General features: G+C 53.1%; 2 protein-coding genes across 3 annotated transcripts in view; both read right to left on the reverse strand.

Moving 5' to 3' along the window:
• The window catches only part of LOC122423473 (TRIO and F-actin binding protein), a 59163-nt gene extending 46596 nt beyond the window's left edge, over positions 1–12567 (reverse strand). Inside the window, 6 exon segments of the mRNA XM_043440572.1 lie at positions 2699–2870; positions 3945–4134; positions 5462–5601; positions 10771–10931; positions 11866–11995; positions 12490–12567. Coding sequence (XP_043296507.1) covers positions 2699–2870; positions 3945–4134; positions 5462–5601; positions 10771–10884 — 616 coding nt within the window. The 5' untranslated portion in view covers positions 10885–10931; positions 11866–11995; positions 12490–12567.
• A 6437-nt stretch (positions 12568–19004) lies between these two features.
• NOL12 (nucleolar protein 12) lies at positions 19005–25527 on the reverse strand. 2 transcript variants are annotated; one of them, XM_043441147.1, is made up of 6 exons: positions 25366–25527; positions 23957–24062; positions 23634–23682; positions 22982–23124; positions 21585–21682; positions 19005–21278 (listed from the first exon to the last, which is right to left on the reverse strand). In XM_043441147.1, exons 1-6 carry the CDS (start codon positions 25446–25448, stop codon positions 21113–21115), a joined length of 645 nt encoding a protein of 214 aa, XP_043297082.1. In that variant the 5' UTR covers positions 25449–25527; the 3' UTR covers positions 19005–21112. The 2 variants fall into 2 exon arrangements, with proteins under 2 accessions (XP_043297082.1, XP_043297083.1); XM_043441148.1 differs by lacking the exon at positions 25366–25527 and adding an exon at positions 24158–25258.
• Positions 25528–26954: the final 1427 nt, after the last annotated feature.

Here is a 26954-nt window from a genome sequence, read left to right on the forward strand (position 1 = left end):
CTAAGACTCTGAGCTCCCAGTGCAGGGGACCGGGTTCGATCCCTGATCAGGGAACTAGGTCCCATATGCTGTAACTGAAGGATCCTGCGTGCTGCAGTGAAGACTGAAGATCCTCTGTGCTGCAAGACCCACATAGCCAAATAAGTAAATAATTTTTAAAAACAGACCTCATGACAATTCACCCCTAAGCCGTCCATGAAAAGTGTTAGTCACTCAGTCACATCCAACTCTTTGCGACCTCATGGACTTTAGCCTACCACGCTCCTCTGTCCATGGAATTCTCCAGGCAAGAATACTGGAGTGGGTAGCCATTCCCTTCTCCAGGGAATCTTCCCAACCCAGGGATCAAACCTGGGTCTCCTGCATTGCAGGCAGATTCTTTACTGTCTGAGCCACCAAGGAACCCCTCCACGTGTACCTCCTAAGAGTGAGGACGATCTGCTTCTGTTATCACACTCAGGAAGTAAAGCATGGATACAATACACACAGTCCACATTCAAACTGCCCCGCTATCCCAGTAATGTCTCTCCTAGCTCTTTATTTTCCTATTCTGGATCCAGGCATTTTGCTTCCCTGACTCTGTAGCCTCTTTTATTCAAGAACAGCTCCCCAGTCCTTTTTGGACTTTCATGAAGAGTCCTGTCAGTTACTTTGCAGAATATCCCTCAGTTTGGGTTTGTCTGATGTTCTGTTGGGATTAGAGACAGGTGATGGATTTTTGTTTAAGCAGACAAATTGGGAAAAGATGCTGTGTCCTCCCCTGTGCACCACGCGGGGGCACCCAGCCAGTTTGCCCCATGCTAGGATGCTGACCGACCACTTGGTTAAGCTGTGTCTGCCAGATCTCCTCATCCTAAGGGCGCCTTTTCCCTCTGTAATCAATGTGTAATCTAAGGGGTGACACTTTGATGCCATGTGAATATCCTGTTCCCTGACAACCCTCCATGCAGGAATTTAGCATCAGCCAGTGATTTGTGCCTGAACCAGTTATTACTATGGTGGCTGCGATAGTCTCTTTAACTGGTTTCTCATCCAGCAGCCTCACCCTGCATCCTTTGCATCCTTGCCCTAGTGAAACTCTTTTAAGGCTCAGAACCAATGACATCACTCCCCTTCTCAAAAACCTTCCGTGGCTCCCTACTACTTAAAGGAGAAAGTCCAGGGATTTTTCTGGTGATCCAATGGTTAAGAATCTGCCTTGCAATGCAGGAGATGTGGGATCGATCCCTGCTCAGGCAACTGATACCCCACATGCTTTGGAGTAACTAAGCTTGCATGCTGCAACTCCTGAAGCTGCTTGCCACAACTAGAGAGTCCATGCACCACAATGAAAGATCCTGCATGACAACACGACGAAGCACCCAGGTGCTGCAACTAAGACCCGACACAGTCAGATAAATAAAAAAGAAAGAAAAAATAAAGAAGGACATAGAGACACTTTAAAAAAGAGAGAGAGAGAAGAAGAAAGTCCAAACCCCTTGGCTCGACTCGAGGCCCCTCATGGTTTGGCCCAACTATACACCCCACTCTTTGCTGAAGCTGTACATACCAGGGTACTTCCTCATCACACTCCTAGCCTGTACTCAGCAGTTTCCTCAACTAGAGCACCGTGTTCAGAAGGCATTCCTCTGAGTCCTTCCCGGGCTGGAATGAAGCTCTTTCTGCCCTGCCTCCGTCCCCGCAGCTGTTTCTGCTCTTCCTGTGTCCTAGGTTTCTGTTCGTCATCTCCTGTCTGTTTGCATTACTGAATGATGCACTTTCTGGGACAGGGACCATGTCTATCTCCCCCTGAACACCTAAGGTGTCTAGCATAAGGTCTTACACACAGTTAGTGCTCATGTGTTTGATGTCTGAATGCTACAGAGGCCATGGGAAGCCCAGACTGCCCCGTGGGGTTAGGACATGGATGCCCCATCTCACATCTCCAAATCCTCTGAAGGATGCTGAAGACACAGGCCCAGAGGCAACACAGTGCAGTAGTGATGGAGGGCCAAGCATCCTGGGTTCACATACCAGCAAGATGCTGACCAGTGTCACAAGCATCAGTGGACTTGGCCTGACCAGCGTCTTTTGTTTTTCTCTGGAAACATCACCTTAATTTCCCCTGGGCCATCTCCTCTCCCAGACTCTCAGAGGTTTGCACAGGGGGCTGATCCCATCCCTGGTCACCAGTTTGGGCACAAGAACCATGCTGGGTCCCAGGGAGAACCCTTCCTGGGACCGCAGTTACATCTATAGGGAAGATTGTACCCTTTTACTGTGGGAGTTGAAAATTAGGTAGGCTACAGCCTGCCACTGCTGCTGCTCAGCATGTCATCATCAGGGAAGGATCTGGCTGAGAATGAAGCCAAAAAAGTAAGCAGAGCAGAGACCAGATTTCTGATGCTGTCTGAACACCTGGATCCAGCCAAACCTGAAGTCATTCCCCTAGACTTTCACTCAGTCAGTTTCTGTCACTTGCAACCTGAAGATCCTGACTCACCAGTTGTGAGATGATGTATTTAAAGCAAGTTGCAGGGCACATTATGTCTGCTCCATAAGTATATGGGAACTGTTACTGTTATTCATCCAAGCTGTCAAAATAAGATGTAACCAGGGGCCCATGTGACCAGAAACCTGGCCATCTGGCTCCCAGTTCCCAGGACATCACCACACCTGTGGTCACAGGGACCAAGCTGGCCTGGCAGAAGGTACTTACCCTCCTTTTTCTGGCCTGTAGTGTCTCCCCCTCCCACAGGGGACTGGGTGAGGAGAGGAGGAGCCTTGCGGGCACTGTCAGCCCTTGGCACCTCCTGCGACTTCCGTGGGATCATCACGGTGAAGTTGTCCCCACTGGGGGCCTCCTCCCGTCTCTCAACAGTGTCCCAGTCCTGCCAGAGAAGGGGAGGAGAAAGTCTGTTTGGAGAGCAAAAAGAGAGAGCCCAGGGCCAGCACTCCCTGCGTGAGATGGGTAGATGGAAGGGAAAGAAACTGACACTGAAAGAGCACCTGCTGCATAATCAGGACTGCGCTGGGATCTTCAACCGACCCTGTGCAGCATGTACGTCCACTGGCGCTAAGACTTTGCCCAAAGTCACACAGCTGGGAAATGGTTTATATGGGAGGAGACTCGTACCCAGGGCAGTTGGACTCCATGTGATAGGAGGGCCTTGGTATAGGGGCCCCACCCCAGAGACATTCCAGAGTCCCCAGAGAAGTAGGTGTGTTCAAAATCTAGCCCCACTGCTTCTCAGATGTATGGCCTCAAGTAATATGATTCTCTTCTCTGAGACCCAGATTTCCTGCCCCAAGTCAGGGCCATGCAAGTCTCTACCTCAGAGTGGGGTGGTAAGACTTCCCAAGACACTGCCCACGGGCTGGGATGTTTTATTCTGAATCTTATCACTTTCCCTTAGGTTCTCATGGATAGTTTGCCTCTTGTGGCCCAGGACAGACCTTTGAGGGTTGAATGTCCCAGGAAGTTCCTCTGAGTCTCCTCTTTGCCAGACTAAATCTCACCCCGACCCCCCGCCCTTGCCAGGCCCCCCAGCCTGCTCCCTTTCCTCTGATCCTCGGAGATCTATGCCAGGGCTGGTTATGGGGCTGAGCAGTATGTGACCAGGGCAGAGCCTTGGACCAGTCTCACTCTTGCTCTGGGCACCACACCCAACATCCCAGCCTCTGTGAACTGAGAAATTTTGGCAGCCAGAGCCCTTTGGTGATTCACCGGGAGCAGAAATGCCTGCTTCCATCTTGTCATAGCCAGACCTTCAGCCCCCCTGGACTGGCCCTGCAGAGTCCCCGCCCCTCCATGGGCAGCCCAATATGCTGGCTAAGTCTGCAGAGGACCTGGGCTCCCTTCCCAGGTGTGAGACGCTCAGCCCTGTCTGGAGGTTTGGGCGGGATGCCAGGGCTGGCCCGGGGCTGACACCTGCTCTTGCCCTGGCCTCCCGCCCCCATCTCACCACCAATGATGAGTCGCTGGTATCATCAGGGGCTTCGCAGTCAGGGCTGGCGCTGGGGCCAGAGTCAGGGCTCTCGTTGAAGCTGCCACACGGGGAGGAGGCCAGGCCCTCCAGGTAGGGAGCTGCCTCAGGTTCCCGGCTCCTGGAGGCAGCTGTGAAGCCCTCTGCCAGAAGCCCTGCTGGTGGGCCCCTGGGAGAGGAGACAGACTCATGACTTTTTCCCTCAAAGTAATAGGAATTAAGGAGTAACACCCCACCACCACTCAGGTACACACACAGCCCATGTTTGGGCAGAGGAGGGAGCTAACACCAACAGCTATCTGTGCTCCGCCCTTCACAGGGCCTATCTCGTTTAGCTCCAAAAGTCTCCCTTTTAAGTGAGTGCAATGATTCCCATTTTACAGATGAAGAAACTGAGGCTCACAGAAGTCAAGGGACCAGACAAGGTCACAGAGCTAGGAAAAGGCAGAAAAGCACTGTGACTCAGGGCTGTGGCCCCAGCCCCAACCATGTCCCTGGAGCAGAAGAGAGAACCCCAAGCTCGGTAAGACTAAGAAGGCAGATTAGTGCTGGGCTAATGCGGGGTTTTGAGAGGTAGCAGGGCACCAGGGGCAGTGACAGGGCCACCAGTCAGGATGCCAGGGAGGGGGCTGTAAAGAAAGCCTTGCTTTAAAGAAGCCAGTAGGTTAGAGCTGGCTTTATCCCCAGTGAGTGACCCACAGATCAGCCTGTGAGATAGAAAAGGGTGACGACCCTTAAAAGAGGCCTGTGATCAACTAAGTTTGAGATATATTACATATTTCTCCTACCTTCCCCACCCAAAAGCACAACGCATGCTAGCAAACTAAAATCTCTAAGCCCTGCAAAAAAAAGATATTCAAATTTGTTTATCCCAGACTTTCTGAAACGTTTGAATTCAGAGCTGTTTTGTTTTTAAATAATGCCTACCCAAGAGGAACACACAGTCCCAAAACAATGCTGATGTGATTCAATAACTCTTTAAAAAAAAAACAAAAACAGGGAAACTGAGGTATAAAAAGAGGCCAAAACTTGCTTTTAAGTTCCCACAGCCCATCGGGGAGGGAACTAAAGCTAGACCTCAGGTTTCTAGACTCTCAGCCATGCCCTCCAAGGTACCATGGCCCCAAAGAGGGACTTCAGTCCAACTGAGGCCCCAGAGTGGAGAAGGCCCGGAGCAGTGAATGGTCAGGTAGGTGCGTGATAACAAGTGCCCCTGGGTGCGAGACTGTTTAATCTTTTAAAGCAAAGGGAACCAGGAAATGTGAGCAGACCCTGGGCCATGCCCATGCAGGGTGGGTACACGGCTGCTCCATCCCCCAAGTAAGGGCCCATGGAACATGCCCACTGCTCCTGTGCCCAGGCCAAGTGGACAGACCATGTGACCCACACCAGCAGCCATCACAGGCAGAGGCTGCCATCAGGAAGGGGCGTGGGGTGGGATGGGTGAGGGCATCCTACCCCAGGAAACCCTCCTCAGGCCCCAGGGTCCTACCCACCTCTCAGGCTCTGGCCCACGGCCCGGACCCACCACAGACTGGCAGCTGGAGGTCAGGGTGCTGAGCGGGTCCTCAGGGGCAGGCCGGCAGCGGGGCAGGTCGCAGTAGGGCACCTCAGCGCTCGCAGGCCTTCCAGGCTCCTAAGACGGAGTTGGAGAGGAGGCAGCTCACGGCCCATGTGGGGGCTCCCCTCCCCCTGAGCAGCCCCTCCCCCCACCAGGCGGTGTGGAAGTCTCCAGACAGCTCCTCGGGGATCTCCGCTTCTCAAGGAGAGCTGTCCATCAGACTGGAAGCGCCCCTGGGGACCCAAGCTGGGGACTGGCAGAGGTACAGGGTGTGTGCATGCGCACACGTGTATAGGTATGTGTTCGTGTAAATTCCTGCGGTGTGTGCAAGGATTCGCATGTGCATGTATGTGTGCGTGGCCGGTGGGTACGTTGGTGCGTCTGTTTGCAGAGTGCATATACGTTTGTTTATATGTGTTTATAAATACATGCATCAACATACCCACTCAATTTGTGTACACAAGCAAGCCTGTGTGTGTTGGTACACATGTGTGAGTGTATGCCTGAGGATGTGAAGCGCACAAAAGGATCCCAAAGGGTCTTCTGTCACCAAGAGACATGGATGAGGACTGCGGGGGAGGGGGAGGATCAAGTTGGCAGGGAGAATGTAGGAAAATGTCTAAGGGAGGAAGAGATAGAAAGGAGACCTTGGAGAAAAAGAAAGATACGCCCTCCAAAAGGAGAGTCTGGGGCTCCAGGGCTGGAAGGTCAAGGTCCCAGGAGTGGGGGCGGGGCCCCTGAGCCGACTGCCAGCTCCTCGCTGCCTCCAGCCTTGAGCAGGGCCACACCTGCGAAGGCAGGTGCTGGGCTCACCCGGGGGGAACGGCTGCTCACCTCTGGGACGGCCCCCCCCCTCATTTTTCCCCATCTCCTGGGGTGGCAGGGCCCTCCCTCGGTAGGGGGGACAGCGGCCGCGGCACTCTGCACCCCGCCTCCTCTCAGGTTACCTGGGCAGCGGGCTCCGGGAGTGGCGGCTGTCGGCTGTCAGCACCTTCGTCCCCGGGGGGCTCCGGCTCAGGCCCCCGCGCTGCCGCCCTCCCAGGCCCCGACTCTGGGCCGTGGCAGCGGCGGCCGAGGCAGCGGAAACCTTAGAGGGCCCGGCTGCGGGAGCAGGGGCCCCTCATTACTGTTTCATAAGCCGGGGCCCAGCCAAGAACAATGCAGGACATGAAACCGCAGGAACCTGATCCTCGAGGCTCACCTGAGATCGGGCCGGGCGGGGGGCCTGGGCACGGGCTCCCTGGGGACCCTGGAGCCCAGAACCAGGGCGGAGGCCACAGCCTGGCCGCAGCCCCAGGGTGGGCACAGAGTCTCCGGGTTCCAGGGTGGCCACCCCTCGGGGACCTGGGCAGTGCCAAGGAGTGGGCTGGAGTGTCTGCCGAGCCAAGCTGAGCCAGAGAACGTCCAGCTGGCTTCAGTTTTACCCCCTGCCCCGGAGCCAGATTCTCATCAGCACCCAGTGGCGGGAGGTGTCAGAACTGCAGCCCAGCCTGGCGCCTTGGCTGCCCTGGGGACCTTGCCACGTTAATGAAGAGGGAGCGGCTCTCAAGGAACCTTCAAGGGGTCCCAGCCCACCTGGGGTCACCAGGACCCCCAGTTTGTCATGATGCCTGCTCCCTTTTACCTCCAGCCCCATCACTACCCTTCACCAGCACGAGTAGGCCCAGCAGCTAGTCCCCAGCTCTGATTTCCTGTCTGGCGGGTCATCACGGGCTCTGGCCTCAGACAGCCAGCAGGCCCAATTCCGGCGCCTCCACTTCCCAGCTGAGTGACCTCGGCCTAGTGACTTTCCTCTCTGAGCCTGGTTTGCTCATCTATAAAGTGGAGGTAATTAATGGACCCACCTCCTAGGGGTGTTATGAGAATTAAATCAGTTAATCTGTGTAAAAGGCTTATAACAAAAAAAAAAAAAAAAGGCTTATAACACTGCCTGGTCTGTACATATTAAATATCATAAACAATGTAAAAACATTCAATGGAATTTTACTAGTGTTAAATCAATGATATGTTAAATACACAAGAATAGATGCATTGAAAAGGAATGTGTGGAGTCTGACATACAGTAAGACCCTCCCACTTAGCCCCTCACCCCTCCATCCAGAACCTGGCCATAACCTGGTCAAGACTGTGTGATTTCCAGGGATAAGACCTCCCACACCTCTCAACCTGGGAGACTCAGCTGAAGCAGAGCAGAGATGCATCCAGAGCCTAGGAGCCTAGGGGAGCTGAAGTAAGCTTCTGGGAAAGGGATGCTCTGGCACCAGGGGCCATTTCTGCATTTCCTTTTAAAAAAAAAATCTCTATTTTATTTTAATGTATCTATTTTTGGCCATGCCCCATGGCATATGGGATCTTTAGTTTCCCACCAGGGCTCAGACCCCATGCCTCCTGCCTTGGAAGCTCGGTGTCTTAACCACTAGACTTTCAGGGGAGTCCCTGCATTTTCTAACATAGGTGAAGACGTCAGAACTGGCTCTAACCCCAAGTGATACATTTATCAGGCCCCTCAGGGATGAGTTTGCTCTGCAGTGTAATTAAGGATCCAGCTGGGAAATGCACAGCTCCATCCATGCCGGGGGGTGCTTTTTTAACACACAGATTTTGTGACTCCACATGTTTGAACCTGTTCATCTGTGAGCAGGGCTTTCATCAGTGCTAGATCCTGATGACTTGAAAGCCTCTATCTTCCACTGAGTCTGGCTCCTGAGCTTGTTATAGTAAGTAAACCCCCCTCATCCTCACTGTGTCCCCCAGGCACCTCGCACTCACCACCCCAAACAACTCCAAACAAACCTCTTATCCCAGGAACCCTGCCTCAGGAAATAACTTAGCAGTCAGTCATGTTCTGGCCCCTCACCTTACTCAGTGACCAAATCCTTTCCATTCTCCTATTCAGTTAGTTTTGAAATATGTCCATTTGCCTACATCCTGTCATCTCTGATATGAGTAATTGCACCTTTTCTGCTTTGGTCACCTGGTTCACTCACACTCTCTGCTGTCCATTCACTGTCCTGCAGTCAGAGTGACTTTTGAAAATGCAAATCTGATCACATCACTCCGATGTTTAAAATCCTTAGTGGTTCCCCATGCCTCTCAGGGAAACGTCTAATGTCCCCACAAGGCTGGTGAGACCTACTTCCCCACCCCATTCTCTATCCTTGGCTTCTCTCCCTTCTCAAGTCTGCCTCCTACTTTCTGCCTCAGGGCCTTTGCACATACTGTTTCCCTCCCCTTCCCCCAGCTTCCCTGGCCATGCCCTCATAGTCCTCACCAGGCAGCTAAAATATCATTTACTTGGAGTACCATTCCCCAGTGCCCTACCATTTACCCTCACGCAACCGTCATCAACTATTTGCCTGATTACTTTGCCTCCATTTCTCTTGCTTGACACCAAACCTCATGAACTAGAAACTCTGTCTGTTCTATTTAGCACTGTTTCCCCAAATCTAGCATAATGCCTGACACATTTTAAGCACCTCTTCAGGACTTCCCTGGCAGTACAGTGGTTAAGACTCCTTGCTTTCATTGCAGGAGGCAAGGGTTTGATTCCTGGTCAGGGAACTAAGATCCCTCATGCCATGTGGTACATCCATAAAATTAAAAAAGAAAAAGAAGGAAAAAAGCACCTCTTCAATACATGTGAACACACGAGGTGGCCCAAGGTCTCATCTGGGAAGGGGTGGGACTGAGACTAGCACTCAGACATGTCTGAACCCAGGTTCCTTATCCTGTTCCAAGTTTGCCATCCCCCCACCCACTGGGAGAAGGTCATCTGCAGGGGAGATGGACTCACAGGGCTTTCAAGCATCTGCTTCCTGAACTTGGGGGTGAGGGCTGGGGAGCTATTTTTGGCAGTATCAGGACAGGTGGAAAAGAATCTCCCAGGTTTATTTTTCTGGTTGGGAAGATGGAAGAAAGGAAACTAGTGTGTACTGAATTAGCCACATGTGACTTGGGCTACCCAGGGCCGGATGCCCTGAGGGTGAGGATTTGTTGCCCCACTTCACCCATCAGGAGAGTGAAACCAGAGAGGCTAGTGACTCATGGTCACACCGCAGGTGAATGGCAAACTAGGCCTGGAACTCTGGTCTGCCTGGCTCCAAAGCTGAATAGCAACTCCCTTATAATGACCACTTCTCAGAGCCTAACGCTTGCATGGAGATGGCCACCAGGCTCAAGAGGGGCACTGGGAATGGCAGAGTCGTTAGGAGGTCAGTGGCAAGCACTCTTGAAGAGTTACGGTCCTATGCTTCTCATAGCCCCAGGTTTACACAGACCAAGGCTGAGCCTAAAACTTCATCCATCACATCCATCCATCCCCTTTCACTCCTCCAGTACCTTCAAGGAGAAAGTCCCCAGTGGTTATGGGGTATCTATAATGCCTAACACTTACCAATCTCCCTTTTTAACAGACAGACAGCAGGACCCAGGCTCAGAATCCCTTTTTAAAAACAATTTTTGGTCACCCTACTTGGCATGTGGGATCTTAGTTCCCTGACCAGAGATCAAACCAGCACTCTCTGCAGTGGAAGCACAGAGTCTTAACCACAGGACTGCTGGGGAAGTCCCAAGCTCAGAGCCTTTAACCTATGACAATATTTCCTGGTTAGAATTTAATGACATTTCTGACTTTCTTTTTCCTTTTCCTTTCTTTCCTTTTAACCTTCTAATATGAAGGACATGATCCTAGTTTTCTATTTGTCGTGGTGATGTAAACTTTTGTTTTAGTATAAGTTTAAAAAAGGGTACGGATTTAAAGAATAATACAGCAAGTAATGGGCTTCCCAGGTAGCGTTAGTGGTAAAGAACACGCCTGCCAACGCAGGAGACATAAAAGATGCAGACTCGATTCCTGGGTCAGGAAGATCCCCTAGAGGAGAGCATGGCAACCCACTCCAGTATTCTTGCCTGGAAGATCCCCACGGACAGAGGAGCCTGGAGAGCTACAGCCCACAGAGTTGCAAAGAGTTAGACACGACTGAAGCGACTTAATATACATGCACAGCAAGAAATAGGTTATATGAGGCTTAGCAAAAAACGATAAAAGCAGGAGGAGAATGACTGGCACTTGGGAAACACTACCATGGTTCCACCGCCTCACTGCACAAATTGGGAAAACTGAGGTTCTGACCACAAGGAAGGTCAGTGTCTGGGTTCAGCTGCAAGTTAGTGGCCTGGCCAAGCGCTCACATCACAGACTCCTTTGTCCCAAAGCACCCCAACCACTCTGGGAAGCCTACCCACCTGGTGCCTTGCGCTGTGGGCCTCCTCAGGGTAGCAGCAGTCCTGACAGCAGCTCTGGGCCAGCACATCAGCTTCAAAGTGTTCGCAGGAGGCATTTCCAGCCACCCCCTCCATATCAGTCAAGTCAGGCCAAGGCAGCTCCTTCAGTCCGATGGTGGGGCCTGGGAAGAATGGCAGGGGGAGACAAAGACCAGCTGACCTGAACTCCAACCCCGGTTTAATCCCAGACAGCCAAGGACCAAGGAAATGAGGTTATCCATCAATTCTTTCATCTGTTCGTTTATTCACTCAACAAACACTCATTAAGCACCTCCTAAGCACCAGGCACTCTGCCAAGCATTTGACATGTGATTTCTACTCATTACTGCAGTGTTGCTCGAAGTGTATTTTGAGGACCCTGCATTAGACTCAGCTGAGCTGCTTATAAAATGCATATTCCCAATTCCTTCCCTGATCCACCCATTCAGAATCTCTGGAGATAAGGCACTTACACGGGCATTTATACAATGCATTTTATACAAGTCTCCCAGGTGATTCCAATGCACCCCAAAGTTTCAGTGCCCTTGCCTTACAGTTAACATGCGTTGTAGATAAAATGAATGCCAATTTCAGATGAGGCAGCTAAGTCTCACAGAGATTCCATAACTCACTTCAAGTCCCAGTGGCTGAACTGGATTCAAACCCAGGCTGTGTGTCTCCCCGCACTCTCAGAGGTGGGCATGAGGGACACTGGATCACACTGTCCACTCACACAGATCCCCTGGGAAACCCTGGGAAGAGAGGCAAGTGGCCAGCCCGGTATTTTCAGAGTTGAGGACAAAATCATGGATGAAATTGAACAACATAAGGTCACACAGCAAGTCGGGCAGAGCTCAGCCAAAGAGAAACCCTGGTGTTGTGAGGAGCGTCGGGCTTTCCCCTTTGGGCTCCACTGAGGGTTCCAACCCCATGTCCTGGGCTGGCCAGGGGAGCCACACTAGAACAGTGTGACTTGAAGATGCTCTTCTCAACCCCATCAAGAGGGGTGGAGTGAGAGTAATCCATATCCCCAAGCACACATGCACCTTACCATGCCCCCAGGTCAGCAGCTCATACCTGTCAAGTTTCCTCCAAAGTGTCCCAGGGGATCTGGCCTTAGTTGCCAATCTCAACGGAGACCTGGGGGATTTCGCATCCTCCCCTGGGACAACCAGGGAGAAGATTTCCGGCTCCTTGACCATCAGACCTGGGGAAGTAGACGGGCACTGAGGGGGCTAGTGAGCACCCACTGGCCCTTCGGTAGCCCCGGGGTCTCTAATCCACCCAGGGCCGTTCTCTCTCCTTGTCCTTCCCTGCTCCCAGTGGTGGGGGGTGGCGGGGGACGCATCGGTCTTGCCCAGTCTGGGCGGTTCCTTCCTGATCCCGCCACATAAAGGAGCCTCAGACGAGAACGCTGCTTATTTCCCTGCCGGCGAGTGTGGGGTGCTCAACTGCACGTGCCCTTCACCGATCCTGCTTCCTCCTCCCACCCCCAACCAATTAAGAACCCTTCTCTAAAATGCACTTTAGGTGTGGATACAATGAGAAACCTTCAGCGGACATGCATGCCCCACCCGGAGAATGGATCCCTGGACCTCTCTCCATCCAGCTAGTCAGACAGTCCCTCCCCGTGTCCCTCACTCCTCTACCTTTCCTCACTAGCCTCCCCTCCCTTCCCACCTTTCCGCTCGCGGTACTAACCTCGGCTCGGGTTTCCACACACAGTGGGTGCTGGGGTGGGGTGCCAAGGGTCACCGCCTCTCTATTTTAACAATGAATCAGAACGTTGCCCGGGAGGTGGGCGAAGACCACGCCTCTGCCGCTCTCGCATAGGTTCTCCCTAGGTGCTTCATTTACATGAATGGTGTGGGATTGGACAACCCGACGGCAAGGGGCGGGGCGGAGGCGGGGCGGAGGCGGGCGGAGCCCAGATGTCTCCGAGTGCGGGACCCGCCGCACGTTTAGCCCGAGCAGCTGCGTCAGGGTTCCCAGGGGGATCTCGGGGCGGCTGGCACTGGCGAGTCTGGAGCTTTCTAATCTCTTTCCCTTCGGTTCATTCCCGCCGCAGTTCCCTAGTCTGGCTTTAGCCCATACCTTGGGCTAGAGACTTAATCTCTCTGTGCCTCAATTTTCTGATCTATAAAGTGGAAGTAGTAACTGATGAGGACGAAATGAAAAGCCCAGGAGTTTTCAACTATTTGCACATTCATTTGCACACTTCCATCGATGTGGAGCTCAATCATAAAATGCCCAGCTCCTCCTTTTTAAAAAATATGCCTTCTTTTTTAAGCTGACACTGCACTGTGTGCCAGCTCCTATTCCAAAATCTCTACATCTGTGAGGATGTAGCAACCTGAAGGATTCAGTACCAAGATCCTCATTTCACAGCAACTAGGATCAGAGAAATTACCTCATCAGCATCACCCAGCTAGTAAGTGGCAGAGCCAAGACTAAAATTCTGGTGTGTCTGGACTCTACTGGTTACTACAGAGCATCTTCAGTCACTAATTCTTTCAGACACTTACAGGTACCTGGTACATGCTAGGCCTGTGCTGGGCCCCAGGGAAATGGTAACCTGAACAAAGTGTGGCTCCTTCTGAAAGGGCATACTCACTGACTAGTGGGAGAGACAGACCTCTGAACAGGTCATCCTGGCTCAGGATGGAGTGGGTGAAAGCACATCTCATAACTAGGATAATGATCTTTCTGCTCAGCCCCAATTACTGTAAGCAAAACAGGGAGTGGTCGGCCTTTAGCACTTCTTGGCTGTGTGACCTTGAGACAGTTACTTGACCTCTCTGAGCTGGGGGTGAGGTGGGTGCTTGGTTTGAGTTTGAAGCTCAGGTATGGCCCTCTACCCACCATTAAGCAGTAAAATCAGGAGCCAACTCAGGGTAGCACTACTGACACTTCAGTTCATTCAATACTTATGGAGCCCCTGTGATGTCAGTTGTATATGCTGAGGACTCATCAGTGTACAAAAGAGCAAATCTCTTGTTTTCAGGGCGATTACATTCTAGTGGAGACAAACAGATCTCAAACAAGATAAATAAGCAATATATGGAGTGTACTGGCTTGTGGTAGTGTTAAGGAGAAAAATGAAGCTGGGGTGGGGGTGGGGTGGGAAGTGGCTGGTGTGGGGAGGGAGTCACTTCTTTTTTGGGGGAAGGGCTTTTATTTTTATTCCTTTTTTTTTTTTAACTGGAGGATAATTGCTTTACAGTGTTGTATTGGTTTCTGCCATACATTAACATGAATCAGTCATAGATATACACATCTCCTTCCTCTTGAACTTCCCTCCCACCCAGGCATCACTTCTTAGATAAGGTGGTCGTGGAAGGCCTCTCTGAGACGGTGACCTTTTAGCTAAGACCTGGAGAAGACAAAGCAGAGTGAACCTGCAGGTCCCACGGAAGAGTGTTTCAGGCTGAGGGGACAGAAGCAGCGAGGCTGGAGTGGAAAGAATTAGGGGGTGAGGGGGAGAATCAGTGGGCAGGGTTGGTGGGCTGTTCTGAGGGGGGCTCTGTATCTCTGGAGCCTGCCTGGTTGTACTTCTCCAAGGCAGGGGAAACCGTGGGGGGTCAGGTCAGCAGTCAGGGTCCTGAAGGAGAGATGGTTGGAAGGAGGCAGGAGGAGGGGGCTGGGGAGCCAAGGGTGTATTGGGAGGAGCGAAGGGGGCTGTTTGAGGAAGCCCCCTCCTGTAGGGGACAGTGGTAGTTTCAGGCCTGATATGGGAAGGCCAGCTGCAGCCCCATTATATAGATGGGAAACTCAGACTCAGTGCCTCGATGACAGTGCCTGGTCTAAAAACATACTCTGAGTTCTGTGGGGTGGCTCAGGGCATAATGGTGGCAGCCAGGCAGCATCACCTCTTGTCACCATTTCGCCCCAGTCTCGCATTCCTCTTTCAGATCCCTAAAGAGTCTATGCCTGCTCGCCTCTGTTTACAGCATTCCCCTGGGCCCAGATAATCTCTTCAGAGATCTGGGGAAGCAGAACAATAAGTGACAGTTCTAATCTCTTCCATCCCTCTGAGCCTCAGTTTCCTCACTGTTCAAGCAGGAATGGTCATTCCAGGCCTCCCGGCTCACCAGCCTGTTGTAGAATCATGTGGTCTGGACAGGCAAGATAGAGGTGAAGGGGGCTGTGACCCAACTGAGCAGGGGCAGGAAGGCACGAATCTCTGAAGGGGTCATCAGGGCAGGCTCCAGCCCAGCGCAACCCTGTGAAATAAGTGGTGATCCAAAGCCACCAGGCTCATTTACTGGAGAAGCTGAAAATCTGAACATTTAGATGAAACCTCAAATTTTTAAAATATGGCTAAGTCAAATTGCTTTTAAATGCTGTGTGAGTCACCAAATGAATCTTCAGGACTTCTCTTTCATGCAGTGTCTCTGGAATAGTAAATCACAGATTGTCATCCATTAGCAATGACTTAGGACTTCCCTGGTATCTCAGCAGTAAAGATCCCCTGAACAGGTCATCCTGGCTCAGGATGTACTGGGCAATGCAGGAGAGTGGGTTCAATTCCTGGGTTGGGAAGATCCACTGGAGAAGGAAACGGCAACCCACTCCAATATTCTTGCCTTGGAAATCTCATGGACAGAGGAGCCTGGTGGGTTACAGTCCATGGGGTGTCAAACGAGTCAGACACGACCTAACGACTAAACAACAAGTGATGATTTAAATGCCACCCCCTCCAGGAAGCCCTCCCTAGTTACCCCAGACTTGAGGGAGGGCTCCCTCTGCTGGGATCTTGCGCATGACTCCCATTGCTCCTAGGATGTCTTTCACATTGTCAACCTCGTGAGTGGCGCCCCCTGGAGGTAAGATCCTGGATCTCCATTTCCCATTTCTCAGGCCTGCTTCAGCGGTCTGGCAGTGTTAGAGTATGTATCTAGGGTGTGACTTATGTGAGGAAGGACCCACAACTTGGGCATACTTATGTTCTGGGGCTTTCCCTGGAGATGTACATGTGTCCAGCCAGAGACTACCTACAGCTTAAATCCCAGCTCCAACAGAGAGACAGCGAATAGCTAGAATTCAGCTAAAGCCCTGTCCTGTCATACATCAGGGTGGGGTGGGGGCGCTCACCTCAGTATGCCTCACCTGCAAAACGGGCTCAATGTAATTACCTGCCCTGTGGGGTTACCCTGAGAACTCAGGGAGTTAAACCAGGTAAAGGGGGACTGGGAAACAGTGAGTACTCAATAAATGTTATTAGTATTCTCTCTTCTCCAGTCTCTTCCTCTCCATTCCCATATATAGAGTTTGGGGACTGTAAGTCCCTGGAGGGCAGGGACCACTCTGTTTTGCTCAGTGCTAAGCACCTAATACTGGAGAAGGCGATGGCACCCCACTCCAGTTCTCTTGCCTGGAAAATCCCATGGACGGAGGAGCCTGGTGGGCTGCGGTCCATGGGGTCGAGAAGAGTCAGACATGACTGAGCGACTTCACTTTCACTTTTCTGCATTGGAGAAGGAAATGGCAACCCACTCCAGTGTTCTTGCCTGGAGAATCCCAGGGACGGGGTCTCACAGAGTCGGACATGACTGAAGTGACTTAGCAGTAGCAAGCACCTAATACTGCTTTACTAAGCACTTCCCTACTGGTGCTTAGTAAATACTGGGTTTGAGAGTGAGTGGTGAGTGAAAGGAGGGTCTGCCCACCTTTCCCTTGATTTTTTTTTTTGCCACACTGTACAGCTTGTGGGATCCTAGTTCCCCGGCCAGAATTGAACCCTTCAGGGAAAGGCATAGCCTTAAGCACTGAACCACCAGGGAATTTCCTCTCCCCTGGATTATTGCTGGAAGGTCTTGGAACTTCCAGGCTCCCTCGCACCCCCGGTGTTCCCTGACCCTGCCATCAGGTTCACCCCCAAAGTCATCCCTGACCCTGACTTTGACTCTCCCCAGGCTAAACCCACTCCCCTACTCACGGGCTCCTGCTGGCCACAGGATAAGGGTCCAGATCATTAGCTCAGCATCTGAGACCCTTAAGGGTCTGGTCCCTTCAAGCCTCTGCAGATTTCTCCTCTAACCACCCCTCCCCAACCTCTCCTCTCCAAAGGGCTCTCTGCCTGCCTGTCCATCCCCTTTCCCAACCACCTGGCCGAACCATCTTTCAAGACTCATGTCAGTGTCACCTCTTCACTGTTCTGTGCCCCAGCCCTGGGCCTATACAATGAACCCTGACCTCCAGGGTGAACTCCATGTGTCTGTCTCCCCCATGAGATGTGAGGGTCATGTCTTATTAGTTGTAACCAGGGTAACTTTTGATGTAACTTAATCTGAGACTCAGTTTTCTCATCTGTCAAATGGAGCTAGTATCCGCTTCACAGTACTGTTGTGAGTTGATAATGTCACTAGCACATTGGAGGCGCCTGATAAATTTGTTTCCTATCCTCCTTTTGATTATTTGCCAGTCATGGTGACTAAGAGGGAAGGGAGAGAGCAAAGTTCACTGGACAGGGAAGGTTTCAGCAAAGGCCTGAGGGAGATGACTGTGGTGACGAGAAGAAAAAATCTAGATTTAGAAACTTGCAGACAGGCAAGCATGGCACTAGGCCCAAGAAAATTCTCAAAAAGATTGTTTCAAGGATTATATGAGAACACTGGTGGGGAGGGGGAATGAGTTCAGTGTAATCCAGCCAGGACTGGCTGAAAACGTAGGGGTTCCGGTCCTGTGCCGGGGCTAGACACACAGAAATGACCAACACAAACTTCCCAGGGCCTGGCTCAGAGAGAGAGGGAACCCAATTAGAACATGCTCAGTGTTTAAAAGGAAGAAACGCAAAGTGTGCCTGGAGCCCGGATGGAGAAACGACTAATTCCCAGGGGTCGGGAAAGGCTTCCCAGAGGAGGCAACTCAGAACCGAGGTGAGCGGGACAGGCTGAGGGCAGCCTGTGAACATCTAAAGAAAGCGCTTCTATAGTGTCTGGAGGAGGCGGATGCTTGTTCAGAACAGGACTTTGCTAAGACAGACCTGCTCACAAGAGCAGGGAGTGAGCACCCCACACTAGGATGAATTGGGAACCTCTCCCCAGAACCATCCACACAGCCAAAGGGAGGCCAGCAGCTCAAGTCTAGGGAACATCAAGGTCAAGGGGACCTTTTTCTTTTCATATTTATTTAGTTGGCTGCACGGGGGTCTTGGTTGCAGCATGCAGGATATAGTTCCCTGACCAGGGATTGAACCTGGGCCCCCTGAATTTGGGTCAAGGAGCCTTAGCCACTGAACCTCCAGAGAAGTCCCAGGATCTAGAGGATTTTGGAGCAGGAAGCTAAGGCTTCCCTGACATCCAACCTCTCTCCTCCTTAGTTCCAGACCCACAGGGCGGCTCCACCTGGCCTCCTCACCCGAAGCTCCCAGGGAGAATCAGGCCACCCCAAAACCAGATCCTACTACTGAGCTGAGACCTGGCTCCCAGTAACTATGGCCATGCCTCTGTTTTACTAGCACAGGCCTGACCCATCAGGAAACTTCAGTGTAGTAACAGGAACGGATAAGCCTCTGCTATGGCTTTAGTTCCATGGTCGGATCCCCTCCAGACAGCCCTTTACATTTCTGGCTTCTGTGGGAGAATCTGCTGTTTGCACCCCAATACCGATTCTCCCTTCAGCAACACAGTCCCCAATTCTTAGGTGGGTACATGGTTCTCCAGAACAAGCCACGCTCCTCGGCCTTCCTGGCGGCTACAAGCTCCCTCTTCCACCTGCCCAAAGCCTTTGCTGCCTGCCTAATAGCACAAGAATCATGTGTTTCTAGGAGGGACCTGACTTTCATTCCTTCTTCCTTTCTGTAGCTGACAGGCAGATATGATGGCTGAAGCTCAGGCAGCCATCTTAGGCCATAAGGTAGAACCTGTGTGTTGAAAACAGCACAAAACCAAAAGCTAAAAGCCTACCCTCTCAGCTTCAGGCTTGCTGCCTTCCATTCCTATTAACCTGAGAACTCTAGTTTTACATAAGCCGGTTATTTTAAAATCTTGTTTCATATTATATGTAGCTAAATCTAATCTTTCCTGATTAAGCTCCTAAAGCTCCCAAACCGCAGGGCCTGACGGATGGACAGCGACAGGAAGAATTCAGGTAGACCACGGAGAGGAAAGTTCTCCAGACGGTTCTCACTCCACCACTTTCGATTTTAGGATTCGCAAAGATCACCGTAATTCAACTTCCTTGGTCTGCTGGATGAAAAAAGGGCACAGGTGGGAGAGAAACGGATGAGAATTTAATACAGATCAACATTACAAATGTAGATTGTAAGTTGTGAAAAGACCCTATGGCACTGGGGATGGACAGCAGGGTCAGGTGTCTGAGCAGCAGCTGCGCACACGGAAGGTGCACCCAGGAACGTCAGGAGCCGTGGGAAGTGGTTCATGCACGTGGTCTCACTTCAGTCTCCGGGCAGGCTTGCGAGGTAGGTGTCTTATGACACCTTACATGTGGGGCTAACAGTTCCAGGGAGGTCAGCAGCAGGGAGATCACATAGTGGGCCAGCAGTAGAACTAGGACTCAAACCCCAGCCTGGCCATGTGTGCAAAGCCCCCGGGCTCATCTCTGCTCCTACTCATGAGGGCCTGTGAGGAGGAGACTCACTGCCCTGGGTCAAGTACCAGAACCATCTAGATGGCCCAGTAACAGACCCCACCCTCTGCCATGGACAGAGGCAGCCAAGTGAGGCGAGTGGCCCCACCCTAAGTTACGTGGGGAGGACAACAGGAAGGCAGCAGAGAGATCAGGTGGAAGGAGCCAGAGAAGCCAGGTCACCAGGCCGCCCAGCCATAAACCCTGAGCTTCATGTTCCCACGGCCAGGTGTGGCCTTCAGACATGCACAGCCAGCACCAGATAGTGGTTTGTTTTTTTGGTTTTTTTGGCTTTACTGGGTCTTCACTGCTGCGTGGGCTTTTTAGTTGCAGCAAGCAGGCTCTAGAGCAGGGGCTCAGTAGTTGTGACACACGGGCTTACTTGCTCTGTGGCACGTGTGATCTTCCCCAACCAGGAATCGAACATATGTCCCCAGCACTGGCAGGTGGATTCTTTACCCCTGAGCCACCAAGGAAGCCCCAGATGGTGGGTTTTGATGGTGATGGGAGAGGGCCTGCCCAGTGCAGGGCCAGGACTGTGCCCAGCAGGCCCTCCATGGTGAGTGAAGGGGAAGGCCTGCCCTGCAGACCCCAGATCCCTGCCCCCTTTCCTCCAGGAGCCCCGCTGGGTGCAGGGGCGGAACCTGCATCCCCTTCACACACACTCAATAGCCCACCAGCTTCACAGGGGCTGAAAGCTCACCCTTCTCTCCTCTGCAGTCCTAGTATCAGGGCCAGACACAGCTCCCCTCATCAGGGTGGCACCTGAAATTCCTGAGCCCTGGTCCACAACCACAGGAACCAGTCAGCGCAAGCAGGGTCCGCATCTCCAGAACAGGTGCTCTGGCTGCCCACCCTCACACCACACCCACCTGCGGCAGACGGACCTACACCCTGCCACCAGCCCAGCTCCATCAGAAAAGCGGAGTGACACAGGTCACTCACCTGCTGCAACAAGGCTGGTTTCCATCGGCTCTGAAGCCGCACCTGGAAGAAGTGTGAAGAATCGGCAGCCCTCACCGAGCACCCGCCAGCCACGATTTCAGTGAGATTTTTTTTTTTACAAACGACTAATCACTCTTTCTCTGTTGGGCTGTCTGGGAGCTGCTGGAAGCCTATGGAAGCCGCCCAAGTTGGGGGTGAGAATACTCCAGGACTCCCCATCTCCACTCCTTTGATGTCAGCTGAGGAGACCAGAAAGGCCAAGGGGAAGGATAGGCCCAAAGTCCCAGCTAGGAGAAGGCAGAGCCCATCTCTGCTCACCCTTCGGCCAGCGTTCCAGAGCAGCAGGCAGACTCTGGGTCTGCCAGGGGTGGTGCTGGTCTTCATCCCATCAGGGGGCCCAGGCCTAGCACCACCTTTACATACCCAGAGGGAGAGCTGTTGGACAGCAAGGGTGACCCACGCCCAACAGTTTCCACCTCCCCAAACGCCTGCCCTTGGTGTGTGGCATCAGGGTCAGGGACAAACCAACCACATGTGTGCATAGTTTCACAAATCTGATGAAGGTCCAGGGAGGTACACATTTGGGCAGACACCCCAAACTTGGCCCCCGGAGGCTTCTCCTGGGGGAGGCCGGCTCTCAGCTGCCTGCACCTTCTGGAGTCCAAACCCCAGGCTGGAGGGGTGCTGGCCTCCCAAGCTTGGGCTGTAGTCACTGCCTGGGTGCAGGCTGGGTTATGAGATAGGACAGGTCCTTGCTGACCAGGCTAGTGCCTGGCTGGGGTCTCAGAGCTCACTCCCCGCTGTGCCGGGCTTTGCCTGTCAGCCGGCGGCGCTGGGTCTTGCTGGTACGAGTGGCGCTCGGGGGCTTCTTGGTGGTGTCCTGGGCCCGGCGAAGACGTTTCCTCTTGACCTTTTTGCGACTGTGTGCATGCAGTGAGGCCGTGAGAGAGGAGATCCTATGGGAGGAAGGCTGGTGAGGCTTGGGCCTCGGTTTACCCTGGGGAATAAGGTATGGGTGGAAGGTTGGGTTGGGGGGTGCCTGAGCCCAGCTCATGCAGGGGAAGTCAGGACAGGCTCCAAATGCCATTCCAAAGGCAGCATGCTCTGTCCCAGAGGGCCTGCCAGCTCCTCAGCTCACAGCCACAAAGGCCCTTTACCCCAAGCACTCTGCCCCACACCACCCGCCATGGGCCAGCGGGAGGTGACTGTCACAACGCCAGCCATAGGAGCAGGCTCACAGGGGAGGACAGGCCAGGGCTCACCGCTGGGACAGCAGAGGGTCTCTGGACTTCTTGGGTAAGGCTCTGGTCGGCTTCTCCACGGATGACGCCTCCTCCTCAGGCCCAGACCCAGCCCCTTGCTAAAAAAGCACAGAACAGGAGTGGCGGATCAACAGGCCTGGGCCTCCTGAGCGGTCACTGCTCTGCTGGCTCCCACACCCGCTTGGGGCTCAGAGAAGGCTGTGGGGGTCACAAGTGCCCTGAAGCGGGAATGACAGGGGCAGAGGTGGGTCCTGAAGTCCTCCACCACCACGGCCCACAGTGGGCACACTCCAACACTTGCAAGTGAAAGAATTCTAAAATGGGGATAAGACTAGTCTTTGCATCAGACCAGACAGAAGAAAGGGCTTCCCTGGTGGCTCAGATGGTAAAGAATCTGCCTGCAGAGCGGGAGACCTGGGTTCGATCCCTGGGTTGGGAAGATCCTCCTGGAAAAGGGAATGGCTACCCATTCCAGTATTCTTGCCTGGAGAATCCCATGGACAGAGGAGCCTGGCAGGCTACAGTCCATGGGGTCACAAAGAGTCAGACACGACTGAGCGACTTTTACACACACATAACGAACAGAAGAACGAGCATCAAACACAAGGCGACTGTGAGCTCAGAAAGGACGTGATTAAAGCAGCGGCTCTAGAACCTAAGGACACTGTAACCCACGCAAGGGGATGTGGTTTACCTGGCAACTAACTATACATATGTGTGTCAGTTGCTCAGTCGTGTCCCACTCTGCGACCCCGTGGGGTGTAGCCTGCCAGGCTCCTCCGTCCATGTGATTTTCCAGGCAAGAATACTGGAGTGGGTTGCCATTTCCTTCTCCAAATTATACACATACATGTGCATAAATCCCTACACAACCCAGACACAAGCTTAACTGAAACAAACGTTTCATAAAACAACACTTGCTGGGATGCTTTCTGATACTTTTGATATTGTTTCCTTTTTTTTTTTAAATGCTAGTTGGAACTTGCTATGACTCACACCCCACAGGTCAGAACAGAGAGACGTGTCTTGCAGGGGTAGCGAGCACAATCAGCCGCTCTTGAGTGCTTCAGTGGACTGACCAACTTTATCCTCACAGAAACCTGGCAAGGCAGCTGCTATCATCGGTGACCCCCAATGTACCGGTGAAGGAAAGAAGCAGGCGAGGCAGAGAAACCTGCCCAAGCTCCCACAGCTGCTTGTGGTGGAGCTGGCCTCTGAAGCCCCAGTGTTCAGGGCTTTGGTCCAGGCCCTGGAGGGTTACCCAGAGGAAAGAGCCCCTTGTACTGGAATCCTTGACATGGACCAGCCCCTTGAAATGGACCAGTGCTTACTGACCCCCTTGATAAGCTAGGCTGACCCTGTGTCCCTTCTTCCCCCAGGCTGGGAGGGAGACCCACCTCGGGCGGGGGCAGGCCGAGCAGCCGGGCCCCTGAGAGGTCCAGGTCGCTGATGGTGGTCACAGTGACTGTGTGGTTGGGGTGGTCATACTGCACCGACTCTGTCTTCGCTGTCACCAGCCGGTCTAGCTTGTCGGCCTCCTCTGTGCAGGGTGGGTACAGGACCGGGCCTCAGCCCCAGGACACAAGCAAGCAGGCTCCAGCACGCACCCCACCCCTGACTCCAGCCCTGGAGTGTAATGGCCCCCTCTACTCCATAGAGCGGCACCCGGGAAGTCACTGGCTCCAGAGCCTGGCCTGCAGACAAGTGCTGGAAATGACCCAACTCCTCCCTCCATGCTCCAGCGACATCCCAGACCACCTGGTCCCCACCTGGACCCCAGGAGCTGCTGCCACCCCCCAGCCCCTCCAGGCCTCAGAAACTGGGCTTTTTGCTCAGGATCCGTTTGCCAAAAGGTCTGGGTCGCCTCTGATCCACTGATATTTAGAGGTCCCTGAGGACACCCCTGGCTCCTAGGGCACCACCAAGATGCCTAGAGCTGGAGATGTCAGCTTCTCTGCAGCCCTTATACCCCTTCCCTTCCACCCATCAAGGGATAAATAAACTCAACCGACTGGCTATTCTCCAGGTCAGGTCAAGGACTGGACTTACCCAGAGCCTCCTCTCTCTCTGCCAGCATCTTCAAGTATTCCTGGTGGCGCTGAAACCAAAGGGAGGGCAACATGGTGAGTATGGCCTCTCAGCCCAGACACTGCTCCCCTCCAGGATGAGTAAGACCATGGCTTGGAGGGAAAGATCAAGAGATCCTACCCTAAACCTTCCCCACACCTAGACCACGGCACCTCTATCTGCATAAACTGCACCCCAGGCCTGCCCGCCCCCTCCCTTCAGCCCTGCAGGTGCCCCTATTCGGGCCAGCGAGGCTGCAGGTCCCCTGGGAGTTAGAGACACTCTCCTGCCCTCTCCCTCTGCACCTCTTCCCGGAGCTTCTTCTGCTCCTCCTTCAGCCGCTGCTTGATCTCCTCAATGGCTGCCTTCTTCCGCTCCACCTTCCTCTTGTGGAAGCCTGTCAGGTACTCCCTACAGCAGAGAGGCAAGAGAGACAATCAGGACACAAGGAAAGAAGGGCTCACTCCAGGAAGGGTGGGGGGGGGGGGAGCTAATACTGCACTCACCATGTGCTAAACACCATTCCAAAAACGTAAACGTATTAACTCATGTAATCTTAACAGCATGCATATTGGGTGGTTATTGTTGTTCAGTTGCTCAGTCACGTCTGACTCTTTGTGACCCCATGGACTGCAGCATGCCTTGTCCTTCACTATCTCCTGGAGTTTGCTCAAACTCAGACCCACTGAGTCGATGATGTCATCCAACCATCTCATCCTCTGTCACCCCCTTTTCCTCCTGTCCTCAATCAGGTACCCATTCCCAATTTACAGATGGAAGACACCGAGGCAGAGAAAGGTAAGATGACTTGCCCAAGGGGGTCAGAGAGTGTAAGGTTAGGGAAAGAGAGGGAGGTGCTGCCTCTCCCCACTCACTACCCTCCTGGGCTCAGCTGCCAGCAACAGGTCCAGGTGGTGGGCATAGGCTGAGAGCCTTTGAACCTAGAACTGGTGAGGGTCCCTTTTTCATTGGCAAACTCTATTCCTCAGTAAATTAGGCCGCTTCAAGTGGGGCTTTCAAGGCCACCCTTACCCAGACCTCCACAAACTGTCCATTGGACCAATACCCATTTCCCCAGGACTCTGCCCCTCGACTGTCTGTTGGTCTTGTTGATGCCTCCCTTAGTTTCCAGACGATGCCCCAGCACTTCCTTCCCCACGCTCCATCTTATCTCAGCCCCTCTCATCTCCCTAGGTCTGGCCGCACCATTCCTATCTGTTCTGGGGCCCAATACCAGGCTTTTCACTGCCACTACCATAGGTCCAGGTGGCACTCTGAGTGGTGCTAGACCAGACGCTAAGGCTTAGAGGACCGACTCAAAGTTCCGGAGACCTTTGTTTCATTCACTAATCATTCATCCAAAACAGTTGAGTCTACTGTGAGTCCGTGGGATCGCAGAGTCCGACAGGACTGAGAGACTGAACAACACAACTGCGAGCGAGACCGCCAGGCTGGGGAGGGTGAAGCCCGCTCTCGGGCCGCGCACACAGCATCACAAGGCGGCTGGGGGAGCAGAGAAGCGACGCGAGGGCAGGGCCGGCTATTCCATCCCTCCGGCCTGGGGGGCCCAGAGCTGCGGCTTCCACCCGCCAGGGCTCCACACCACGCTGAGAGGGCGGGACCGGAAGGGCCCTCCGCGTGAACGTGTGCGGACAGACCCGGCCTCGGCCTTGCCCGGCGGCCCGAACGGGATCCGCTCAGCCTTGGCACTCACCGCCGCTTCTCCTCATCGAAGCTCAGGATGAGTCGCTGCCGCCGGTCGTCGCCATCTCGCTTCTTCTTCTTGTTGCGGCCCATAGCCGGAACGCTTCCGCGCCGCCGATCCCGCGCGCCAAAGACACTTCCGGTTGTAGGACGGCTAACCTTCCGGAAGTGCTCCGCAGCGACGCTCGGCCGTTCCGCTCGCCGGACCCCGCCTTTTAAAGGGGCCGCCCTGGGGCTTCCCCGGTGGTCCAGTGGTTAAGACTCCATGCTCTCAATGCAGGAGACAAGGGTTCAAACCCTGGTCGGGGAACTAAGGTACCACATGCCATAGAGCATGGCCAAAACAAAACAAAAATAAATAAACACCTTTATTTTTTTTAATTTTTATTTTTTTTTAAATAAACACCTTAAAAAAAAAAAAAGGGACCGCCCTGCGTTCCTCCCGTCCCTCTCTACTTCGTGTATAACAGGCGGGATCTGTACCCCCGCCCCCGCGCTCCCCACTCTCCGCAGCTGAACAACAGGGTGATGAACAACTGTCTCTCTGGCCCTGCACTGCCACTAGTGGCCTTGCCGCTTGCCATCCACGGCACCCTCCTGGGTAGAAGCATTGCCTTGGCTGCAGTGGTGTGCCCCGCCTTACTCCCAGCAAGATGCCCGGCCAGAGGCCTCCCGTGGAGGCTGAGAGGGGAAGTAACTTAAACAAAGTCAGCTCATTCTTAAGTGGTGTGCAGCGTCACCCCTGATTGCTGCCCTGTGTGTGGAATGGTTCTGCCCTCCTGGAACGTCCGGTCAGCTGCAGAGACTGGAACCGAATAAGAAGAAAGCTGCTCTGTGGGGATCTCTGTGCAGTCGGCCCTCGGAGCCCACCCAGTTGGAGCTGCCAGCCCAGGAGGGGCTCAGGGAGGCCACATCTGCGAAAGTTCCCAGCGCAGAGTGAAGTACCCCACCTCGGGCAGGTGCCCTTGTTCAAACTCTTCCCTGGGAGTTCCAGGTCCCCTTTACTCCGGGGAAATAGATGTGGGACTGGCAACCCCACCCAGACTCCAAAAGCTTGAGAGCCCTTTGCTGCAGTTAGCTCACAGTCTAACACACTTCCCTTTTGGATCACTTTCTCCTTGAAATTATTTTTATGTTCATTGAGCATATTTTTATGTTCAGGCACAGCAAGAGATGGCACATTTTCTTAATAGAAATGATGATGAAGGTGATAAGCCAAAGAATAACAGCAGCTGCCATTTAGTTCTTTGCTCAATTATCTTTTCTTTTTTTTTTTTTTTGGCTGTGCCATGTAGCATGTGGGATCTTTAGTCCTCCAACCCGAGATGGAACCCATGTCCCCTAGAGTGAAAGTGTGGAGTCTTAACCACTGGACCTCCATGGTCCCTAAATGATTATCTTTTCTGAGATAAGAGTCCCATTTTAATGAAGCTCAGAGAGGTGTGGTCACTTACCCAAGGTCACACAGACAAGAAGAGCAGGTGCTGAGGGTAGAGCCCTGTCATCTAAAGAGAGAACTCTACTTATTGTTTCTCTGGACCCAGTTTCATAGGCTCTTGGGACACACAGGGTCTGAAAAGAGGTGAAGGAAACCAATGT

Source organism: Cervus canadensis, chromosome 21 (genome assembly GCF_019320065.1).
Source record: "Cervus canadensis isolate Bull #8, Minnesota chromosome 21, ASM1932006v1, whole genome shotgun sequence".
Lineage (NCBI taxonomy): Eukaryota > Metazoa > Chordata > Mammalia > Artiodactyla > Cervidae > Cervus > Cervus canadensis.

Coding starts and splice junctions, on each gene's coding strand:
- NOL12 (XM_043441147.1), bottom strand. CDS start 25,448: ATGGGCCGCAACAAGAAGAAGAAGCGAGATGGCGACGACCGGCGGCAG. Junction 23,683..23,956: donor AGAAGAAGCTCCGGGAAGAG/GTGCAGAGGGAG, acceptor CTTTGGTTTCAG/CGCCACCAGGAATACTTGAA. Junction 21,683..22,981: donor TCGGCCTGCCCCCGCCCGAG/GTGGGTCTCCCT, acceptor GTGCTTTTTTAG/CAAGGGGCTGGGTCTGGGCC.